The 11,211-nt window shown below is 34.5% G+C and overlaps 2 protein-coding genes across 2 annotated transcripts in view; one reads left to right on the forward strand and one right to left on the reverse strand.

Moving 5' to 3' along the window:
• The first annotated feature begins 1,417 nt into the window (after positions 1-1,417).
• LOC127880796 (nascent polypeptide-associated complex subunit alpha, muscle-specific form-like) overlaps positions 1,418-11,211 on the forward strand; it is a 55,540-nt gene continuing 45,746 nt past the window's right edge. Inside the window, exon 1 of the mRNA XM_052428224.1 lies at positions 1,418-1,877. The gene's annotated coding sequence lies outside the window, so the exon portion shown is untranslated. The remainder of the gene's footprint in view (positions 1,878-11,211) is intronic.
• LOC127831606 (uncharacterized) overlaps positions 4,113-11,211 on the reverse strand; it is a 62,084-nt gene continuing 54,985 nt past the window's right edge. Inside the window, exon 3 of the mRNA XM_052356585.1 lies at positions 4,113-4,190. Within this exon, the coding sequence (XP_052212545.1) occupies positions 4,113-4,190 (78 nt within the window). The remainder of the gene's footprint in view (positions 4,191-11,211) is intronic.

The raw sequence follows: 11,211 nt of genomic DNA on the forward strand, positions 1-11,211 counted from the left end.
CACTTCTAATACAGTAATGTTATGATAATTCGCTTTCTGTAGTAATATTCTAATTAGATGATCAAAGCATTAATTTGACCATTTGTGTATGCCAGAGTTTATATACAGGTCATAGCCGAGTCTTCAAGACTACCATATGTGCTGACCTGCCAATGAGACCTTTCAGAGGTAAACATTAATTTGGAAACAAAGTAGGTCCAATTTACCCCGGCTGCCCGGGTATTCACCAAAGAAGTTATGTTGATCCAAATAGACCATTGCACGTTGGCCGATGAGACCTTAAAGTGCACTGGTAGACCATTTAAAGACAATGCATGGCTAGTTGCTCCGCCCTTAAAAGACATTGCTAATCCGCCAATGAAGTGCTTGCAATACACAAAGATATCATTTCCGATCCTAGCGGGATTCGCCGACTTTATGACCGTTAAAGACGCCAACAGCTGTCGACCCGAACACCAGAACGGTTCCCCATGATGTTGAACATACTGAGTATCGATCGTCGTCCATTAGCTTCATAAGGCCACACTATCAAAGTCCTGGTCGACATCGCTGCTCCAGGTCCGCTCCGTCAGTCCTCTAAGCTGCCACCTCCGCTGCCCGATGCTCTCGTCCTTTATTCGACGATGTTTTGAAATATAATTTTCCTAGTTTAAGCGCAGCAAATTAGAGGAAAATTATTTTCCTTTGCATACGAAAGTCTCCTGTAGGGGTCGCTCAGTGCATTGTTTTGGCGGGTAAATATGCTCGTGGAATAGCCATTCGGCTTTGCGATACGAACCAGAGAACACGTTTATTTTCCTAATATTTTATTGGATATAAAATATTGACAAGTCTTTTCATGAAAATGATTATCTGCAGGAATATAGTCTTTTTTTGTAAACTATATGAGCGTTATTTCATGTATGAGTTATGAAATATAATATCAAAATGTGAATTGTTTACATTTGTTTATGTCATACGTTATAAATGTGTCATCTGGTCGTACGCATAGATACCAAAATACAAGCTGTATTTTCAATTGATATCATTGTGTTTGTTGTTCATTTAGGAGACGTATAAGGTATAAGGAAACCACTATTAATATACGGATCATTACTATTTCGCTTGGCGATTGTTCCAAGTTCTGGGGGTCAAAAAAGTCACTGGGAGAAGACGATCGGCTCGAGGGATGATGGTACTCGCTAGGTTAGCAGAGTCACCCGCAGAACTATCCCTATCCGACCCTCCTCCATCGTCGGATACCCACGGCTGCTGATTACGCTCCGCTAATACATCGCCCGTGGGATTTTTTGACATTGTTTCGCCGTTTTGTATCTAAGCCTATAATGCTATATAGCTATTTGATTGGCTGCAGGACAATTTGATCCTGCATACCAAAACCAATCAGATCACTCGTAGTAAAGACCGTTCGCTTTAGTGTCCAAAATGGCGGCCCACATGGAAGTTGATTCTAAGAAAGCGTGTGAACTATTAAAAGTCGGAAAATTAAAGGACTTTCAGAAAGAAACAGTTGTTGCATTGCTTGGAGAAAGGGATGTTTTTTTGTCAGTGAAAACCGGTGGAGGAAAAAGTTTATGCTACCAGATATATCAAGTTGTATGGCGACAAATTAATAACGAAGTGCTATGTCGTGTGTTGATTGTGACTCCTCTGATTTCAAATATGAAAGAACAGTGTGGCTTTTTGTGTGCACTTGGATTCAAAAGTACCTATATTGGGAAAGATACAGAAGATGAACAAGAAATTTTAGATGGAAACTGTGATTTTGTATTTAGTTCACCAGATAGTCTTCTCGGTGTGACAAAATGGCGTGATATGCTTGGGCGAAGTAACATTCATCTGATGGTTGTTGACGAAGCACATACTGTTGTTCACTGGTATGCATGTACATTTTTATTCTTGCCTGTTCACTCTTATTTTATCTGACTTTGTAAGAAATCGTAAAGTTCTAGTAAAATATAATGTAATGAGACTAATCTGACTATCATGCTGTAACTTGGCTTGAACATTTAAAATGTACATGAAGTAATAAACCATGTCATGTTTACATTAATAATCAGACGCAATGCTATGTCTTGATTTTTTTATCTTTACATGTATAACACACAGTATTAAATTGTATAAGAACACATGTCTTGACAGATTATCAAAATGTCTGAAAAAAAACTAAATTGCCCAAAATCCCCTTCTGAATTGACTTATTTTAAAAATCGTTACCCTACAACCACTACAGTCGATTGGTGTATAGCCGATTTTAGTGAGTAACGGATAGGTTAAACGTTTTTTTTGCAAAATACTTTTATTTATGTTAAGATTGATAGTTTCTATGAATTGAATACAAACAGCCTATCGTTGTTAAATCGATTCATGTTTTTGTTGACGTGTGTCAATGTTTACAACTGTTTCTGTTTTTGAAAGCAAAACAAGGTCACGTTATGTACGCATCGTTTTTGTGACGACAGGAAAAGTGTAGACGAATGGTTTCTTGAATTTTGCAGATTTTGTTTGGTAAACATAATGTTCATTGGTGTAATATTTTAGTATTATGTGTCCTTTACAAAAGTAAGAATGCTCAGAAACCAAATTGATGCGTACCATATAAAATAAGCATGAAAGCTGCAACTCGGGATTTAGTGAATAACGGACATGTGGTGACCCATATTCAGGAATGTGGGGATTGTCTCAAAATAAATATAAACTCAATTGAAGTTGCCCAATAGCCATGTGGTTAGCGTGTGGCTATGATATTAATTAGTGAAAACATCATTGTTAATGAAAAATAATCAAATTATAACGAAAAATCTTTTTCACTATCAAATCTATATATATACACTTGGAGACTCTTCTAACGCATCACTTTTCAATAATGAATATCTCAGTTACGAGTAAAGATATTGATTTAAAATTTTACATACGATCATTTGACTACGTTCTATGCAAGCTCACGATAAAATTATTCATCCGTGACGATTGGATGCTTCAGCACGTGAGGTAGGTGTGGTTCTATATTTTTGCACATGAAAATGTTGAAACGCGATTTAATTCTAGTTTTATTTCAATTTAATTATTTTAGGTGGGTATCTTACATAAGGAACACATAAAATTAATTTACAAAACAATATAGCTCGTATGAATATTCAGGAGCGCAATCGCGCACTTTACATTTTACAGGCTACCTTTCCCACTTGCTAAAGCGTCCGATCGTCACGGATGAATGATTTTATTGTTAGCTTGCACATACTGTAGTCAAATGATCACATGTGCAATTTTAAATAAAAATATTTACTCATTACTGAGATATGTAAGTTTTAAAAGTATTGCGTTAGAAAAATCACCAAGTGTAGTAAAAGGCGATTTACATTTTATTCCAATTTAATTTCAATTTCATAATTCTAGGTAAGTTTTTACACAAGAACAGCATAACATTAATTTAAGAAAACATTATGGCTCGTATGAATATTCACGAGCGAAATTGCTCATATTGCAAGCCGGTCAGTTATTAAGACGTGTAAGTTTATGCGTTTTATTTTCACATTATTATTATTTTACGTTGTACGAGTCTGCGAATTTGACTTTTGAAGTGACGTTTTTAATTTGTTAAGTTTTACATTTTGTTGTTTTTCAATTTCAATTAAATTCTCAGGAGTTATCAGATATGTGTTGAATTATTCTTGGTCCAAATTTCAACACAATCCGATCAAAAATACGGGAGCTATATTAATATGAGTAAGTGATGCGTTAGAAGTGTCTCCAAGTGTATATATAACAAGGTATTCAACTCAAAATAACCCGAATATAGGGTGCATCGCTTTGAACAGCCATCACTTCATCAATTGTGCAGCGATTTCCATGAAGTTGGTCTTATTAAACGCAGAAATGAATTTCCTTTCTGGAAATGTACATATATTGCAATTATTTTTTTACAAATGCTGTGTCAAATTTCAAGAAATAACACGATACACATGTAATCCGATAAAGACCTAAGCGATCCGGTAATGGCTGAGTCAGTGTACCATGAAATTTGCGCTGTAAACAAATAATATTTTTTCGGAAATTTAAAACAGCTGACATGTTTCAATAGGAAAGACATGTGTCTATCTAGGTTTAATGGTTTAATTACTGAATGCTGTCTGTTGAACTATGTCCTTAATTATTCTCGATCGCTCCTTTCCTTTGTATTTCACATCCACCTGAAAGGATACAACACGTTTTTAGGTACACAATTAAAAGCACTACAAAAACATCCAATATTGTAGGCCAGAATGCAGCAATATTTTTTTGGGAAAGTACCCGGTTGGAAATCTGTGTGCGTAATTTCTGTAAAGTGCTAATTTTCACATGTTAATCTAAATATAAGGAAAGAAAATATCCTAATATAATGTAAAATGTGTTAATATAAGCTTTTGTTAATTTGTATAACATAGAATATTAAAGTTATTGTGAACTCAACCAAGATTTTACACTTGTGAATGTTGTATTCCATATTCAAGAACATTTTAACTAGCATATATCAATAAATAATCTTAATAGCATATTTTGGGAATTTTTCAGTTGGAAATTGGGCAAAATTTTCATTCTTAGTGATCTGGATATGGGTACCTAATAAAGAAGGAAAAAAAACCTGCAAAAATGTGTCAAGCACTGTTAAACTATGATAAAGCTGGTTGGTTATTTATAACTGGTACATAATAGATTGAATTAAACCCTAAAACCATTTTATTTAATAAATGTTGACGTTTTAATGTCATAATTGATATGATGTTATTCCCATGATATTTTAATGTAGTAATATATTGTAATATGCCTGGTGAGCATTGTAAATGCCTTAGATTTCCAATACAAGTTTGAAATTGAAATGAGACTACTAACATATTAATAATCTGTACACCACATTATATATTAATATATTTCATCTGTAATCCGTAATCTTACATGTACCCCGGGTACTCTTAAGTATACTAACCCCGGGAATAGTAAATATACTAAAACGTAACTGGGGATGTTAAACCCTAAATCAGTCGTTGTCGGCTATATTTTTTTATTAAATGGCCTCTACGTCATGGAAAAATCATGTTGATGCAGTTTTTTTTAAATAGAAGTTTGTTTAAGATAAACAATATCATTTAACGGTAATCGGTATTAGCTTTTAACGACATCGGATTTTGGTTGTAAATACACCTTTGGTACAGTAAAATATCAACCGGGTACGTTAAAGTATATTTAAAGGTCAACAGAAGAAATCTGCTTAACTGTTCATATTTTATAAAGTAATACCATATTATAACAACAAAGTAAAAAAAAAAAAAAAAAAAAAAAAGTTAGAGCTAAAAAACGATGATTTTGATGATCGGGAATTTCCGTAACGCGTTCGGCAATTTCCGCCGCTATTTTACCCCGATGACGTATGTGTGCACCACTGCGCATGACGAATATTCCCATGTTATGTACAGTATGCACTGAAGCATGCAAATTTCCCTCAAAACTTCAAGGATTACAAGACTGTGTTGATCATTCACTTGCATATACTTAATTTATAATCTCTTTTGTGTTGATTACGAGTCGAACTTCTACATGACATTGAGGATTCACTGATTTATAAGATGGTTCATTGTGCAGCGTTTGGCTGCAATGCTCGTTCTGAAGGTGTCCAGTCATTACACCCCCTGGACGTTACACCCCTGGTCTTTACACCCTCTAAGCTGGGACATTACACCCACCAAGATATTGATTAGATTAGAAAGGTGTAATCAACTTATAAACCACTAATTGGATTTGTCATGTAAGATGACACTGATGAGATTAATGGTTGCTCAAATTATTTAATTGAGCAGCCATCATTTAAAACATTATTTTTTATTTCACCAGAATGACTGTTACAATATGCATCTAAATAATAAATACTTTTTTTCAAGAATATACAGACAGAAAAAACTTGAAGAAATAAAAATAAAGATAATTAAATAAATATTTAGAATAAACAAAACACAATCTTAATTCATATACATTTATTTTTATTTCACCATAATGTAATTATATGCATCTAAATCATAAATAAAACAGACAGAAAAAACTTTGAAAACAAAATAAAATAATGATAAATACAATAATTATTTAGAATAAACAAAACACAATCTTAATGCATATACATTTATTTTTATTTCACCATAATGTAATTATATGCATCTAATTCATAAATACTTTTTTCAAAAATATACAGACAGAAAAAACTTTGAAAATAATTTTACTGCAGACTTCAAAGTTCATTAATTACAATATCATTAAACTTTTAAGTCAGAATTGATAATGAGGGATCATTGAAGAAATACATTTTTATGTTGAAACACAATTCACAGGAATCTGTCACTTACTGTAGCAATCAAAGCATGTTTTCAGTTTATGGGAGGGCCCTCATTGGCACTAGTGTGTGTATCTTTTATGGCCCCTAATAAACAGTGAGAGGGCCTCTGTCTGGCCCTAATGTGGCCCAAATAGGTCCAATGTTTATCTAAGTGGCCCAGTGTTACTGTTAGTTTTACAAACTGTGTTTCATAAATTATGACACAAAACTGTGTCAATGATCTAAAACACTAAATTGGGGCAAAATCGCATGATGTCATGGAGCTCAAATTATATAGATCTCAGTGTTTATAATAGGAAGAAGAAAATGACTTACCGGTATCATCACATCTAATATGCTGCCATAATCCACAATTATCACACTCACATGAAACAGCAAAATCAGAACTATTAACACGCTTTTTTTTACAATTTGAATCAATACACCAAAATATTTGTTTTGGGGGCATTTTGACAGAGTAACAATGTATACCTATAGTATGATATTCTCTAAAATTGTTCTGATATATATGGGGACAATGAGTAAAAACAATTTGCATTGAGTATTTGTCTTATTAACTTTATTACCTTTGATGTTTTGATATTCTTTTGCCACGACATAAAGATGCAATATTCTTTAGAATTCATAAAATCAAACAACAACATCTTCAAATGAATTTTAATAATAATGGTGTGAAGAAACTCCTTTAATTTTAGGTGTTATTATTAAACTTTGATAAATAACAAATTATTTGAAAAGATCAAAGAACAATGTTTTTCACACCAACAAATTGTTATTTCCTAATTAACACTGCACATTAATAAGACAGACATACAGACAAACAAACAATAAAAAACACTTGGACAGACCCCCATTGGACACACATTAAAGCAGAAACATCATTAATTAATCAAGTGAAGTATGCCCCATGGTAGGTGTGATCACACCTTAGTAACCTAATCAATTATGTTTACATCTTGGTGGGTGTAATGTCCAGGCTTAGAGGGTGTAATGACTAGGGGTGTAACGTCCAGGGGGTGTAACGACTGGAAATCGTTCTGAAAAGCAAACGGAGAAGAAAGGATTCTTCGGCTTCTCAAAGGACGAAAGTATTAAGCGGAAATGGATTCTAGCCGTGAATTCACGAAGGATTATCGACGGAAAGGTGGTGGACTTTACGCCAAGCAAATATGCAAAACTCTGCATAAAACATTTTTAGGATAAGTGCTTTGTCCACCCCCCCCCCTTCAACTTCAAGGCATTACAGCCGAAAGCCCTAAGGCCAGACGAGTTAGGAGCCCCCAAACGGAAACGTGACAACTATGGTGCTTTTGCCAAGAGAAATCGCAAAACGGTAAGAACTTAATTAATAAGGTCAATGATCAGATATGCATCTTAATACCACAAGTTCTATGTTATTTCAAAAAGCTCAAACACTGACAATGTAAAAAATACTTTTGAATTAAAAATCATTGTATGTAGTTAGAATAGTTGGCAGCTAGTAACCAAACTGACTTTGGCAGTACGGCAAGATCTAATTATTTATTGTAAGTGTTTTGACAGGCATCAGTTTGAAATCGACACATTTCGATCTTAATACAAATGTGTATCTATCTAAATATACTGCTAGTCGACACAATTAGCATTTCAAGCAGTGGACACTGTTGAGTCCATTTCCTGGGAAGAACCAGTACTTGGTGTCTATGGAGGAGATAATGAGAAAGCTCCCTGAGTAGGGAGCGAACCCAGGAACTCCCGATCGCTAGACGGACACCGCATCCACTACACCACCGTGACCTCTTACTGTTTTCCACCACGGTTAATTTAGCTCAAGTTCTAATGTAAAGCAGTTGCTGACAAGCCATATTTTCTACCTATTTACCAAAAATTCAATTAATAATGTGTTGCTTATCTTTTTATTGTTTAAAATGTGAAAACGCAAGGACTTTTTAGTAAATACATTCAGACTTCCAATAATGTATTAATGCTGGTTTAGACTAGAAATGGCGCGGCAGAGGCCGACGCGTATCCCCACACCGAATGTTTGACCTAGGTGTGCCCCAGGGTTGGTAATGGGGCCATGCATAGCTGAGATTGACCGTATTGTCATAAGAGAAGTTCATCATCAATTAGAAGTGAATTGGTGTAGAAATGAAGAAGTTATAGTAAAAGGCAATTTTGGGTGGGTGTGACATATGTGGGCAGGGCGCCCCAGGGTTGGTAATTGTGCCATGCATAGTTGAGATTGACCGTATTGTCATAAGAGAAGTTCAGTATCAATTTGAAGTGAATCGGTGTAGAAATGAAGAAATTATAGTAAAAGGCAATTTTGGGCGGGTGTGGTCTATGTGGGCGGGGCCCCAGGGTTGGTAATGGGGCCATGCATAGTTGAGATTGACCGTATTGTCATAATAGAGGTTCAGTATCAATTTGAAGTGAATCAGTGTAGAAATGAAGAAATTATAGTAAAAGGCAATTTTGGGTGGGTGTGGTCTATGTGGGCGGGGCGCCCCAGGGTTGGTAATGGGGCCATGCATAGTTGAGATTGACTGTATTGTCATAAGAGAAGTTCAATATCAATTTGAAGTGAATCAGTGTAGAAATGAAGAAATTATAGTAAAGGCAATTTTGGGTGGGTGTGGTCTATGTGGGCGGGGCCCCAGGGTTGGTTATGGGGCCATGCATAGTTGAGATTGACCCTAATGTCATAAGAGAAGTTCAGTATCAATTTGAAGTGAATCCGTGTAGAAATGAAAAAATTATAGTAAATGGAATTTTTTGGTGGGTGTGGCCTATGTGGGCGGGCGCCCCAGGGTTGGGATTGGGGCCATGCATAGTTGAGATTGACCCTAATGTCATAACAAAAGTTCAGTATCAATTTGAAGTGAATCCGTGTAGGAATGAAAAAATTATAGTAAATGGAAATTTTTGGTGGGTGTGGCCTACGTGGGCGGGGCGCCCCAGGGTTGGGAATGGGGCCATGCATGGTTGAGATTGACCGTATTGTCATAAGAGAGGTCCAGTATCAATTTGAAGTGAATCGGTGTAGAAATAAAGAAGTAAATGTAAAATAACCTAAAAAAATGAGTGATAATTTCTGACGCGGCCCCACCCCAACCGCTATAACTTTTGACCCAGGGGTCAGATCAAAATTCCAAATAGTGCAGGGTCGCACATATGCTCATAGCTACCATGTGTGTAAGTTTCAAGGTTCTAGTGCTTTTAGTGTAGGAGGAGATAGTGGCCAGGACGGACGGACAGACAGACGGACGGACGGACGGACGGACGGCGGAGATAACCACAATATCCCCACCTTTTTTTCAAAAAGCGTGGGGATAAAAAAGAGATGATAAGTTAGAAATAGTGTGCCATTTAACTGTTAAAAGAATAAAAAAGAAATTTGAATTAGTAGCCGACAGGTGTTTTATTACTTATATACCATTTATTCTTCATGTAGTGTGAATCATATAATGCATCTTGATTTTTTTGTGTTTTCATATATTGAACAGCAACTGATTCTAGTACTTAGTAGCTGATGGCTATTTAGGCTACTGGTAGTGCCATGATAATTTAAATAACAGTTCAATTTCAGTCTTCAGGGTAATATATTTAGCCAAAATCATTGTTCTATATTAGAAACAGGAGAAAAATCCAATAGCCTGACTATATAAATTATTAATTTCTAGAAGCCCAAATAAAATCTTACCAGACCTGGGATGTCTGGCTTATAATTTAAGACTGAATAAATGTTATATTTTCAAATTAATATTGTTACATGCATTAATGATTGTAGGACATAAGCCCTCCAGGACAAAACCCCCCCAATGAAAAAATGAACATTTGGACAATTGCCCCCCAGTAGAAATGACAGGTAGGATATAAGCCCCCCAGTGCTTATTTTGCATCTGGACATTTGCCCCCCAGTGCTTATTTTAGAAGAGGACATTTTCCCCCCAGTGCTAATATCATATGTTGTTTCCATTAAACTAGTATATCTCTGTCTTTGGATTCATTATTATTTCATATCTCACAAATATATAATCATAGAAACTTGGATCATTATAATTTGAAATAAAGAAGGTCCAGAAACTCACTTGAATTTCCTAATCTTAGGTAAAACAAACATCTTAAAGAATTGTTCTTTAATTAATCAATCAAAAGGATTATCAGCTTGTTAAAGGTGTGACATGTGGCTTTGATCATATACTTGTTAATGAAAATTAATGGCTTCTTTATTTAATCAATCAAAAGGATTATCAATAATAATTATCATAACTTAGAACAGATAATGATAATTAAAACGAACACATATAACAACATTTAAAGGCAATTATTTGTGTAGTTACATTGTTTGAGTGACAATTAACTAAAACTTAGTATATAACGAAACTATCAAATTTCAAATTATACATTTCATCATGGAAATTATTAAGAGTAATAAAGGGTCTGAGAAATTACTGAAGGATAGGTACTCTTACACCAAAAAGAAGTCTCGTAAAGAATCAATACATTGGGAATGTTCCAAGCGCAGAAGCGCTTCATGTAAAGGAACCTTGACAACTAATCTTGATGTAAGTATAATATTAAAATGCTATTTGTTATCTTTGCTATCATAATTTTTAAAATAGCGATTTGCAAAATTAATTCCAGACAGTATTGCATAACTTCACAAATTTAATTATTTGAAGTAAAGGTAAATGTAGTATTTGTAAGCTTTAACAACATTCAAAATATCAATTAATTTACATAATTAATTCCAAACAGTTATACAAAACGTCACAAAATAATTTTATATATAATAAATTAAATGTTTCATTGCTATTATCATTAGTTACAATATTAAATAATTGTTTTTATATATTCAGGTTACTATG

The sequence above is a fragment of the Dreissena polymorpha genome, chromosome 5 (assembly GCF_020536995.1).
Source record: "Dreissena polymorpha isolate Duluth1 chromosome 5, UMN_Dpol_1.0, whole genome shotgun sequence".
In the NCBI taxonomy this organism is placed as follows: domain Eukaryota; kingdom Metazoa; phylum Mollusca; class Bivalvia; order Myida; family Dreissenidae; genus Dreissena; species Dreissena polymorpha.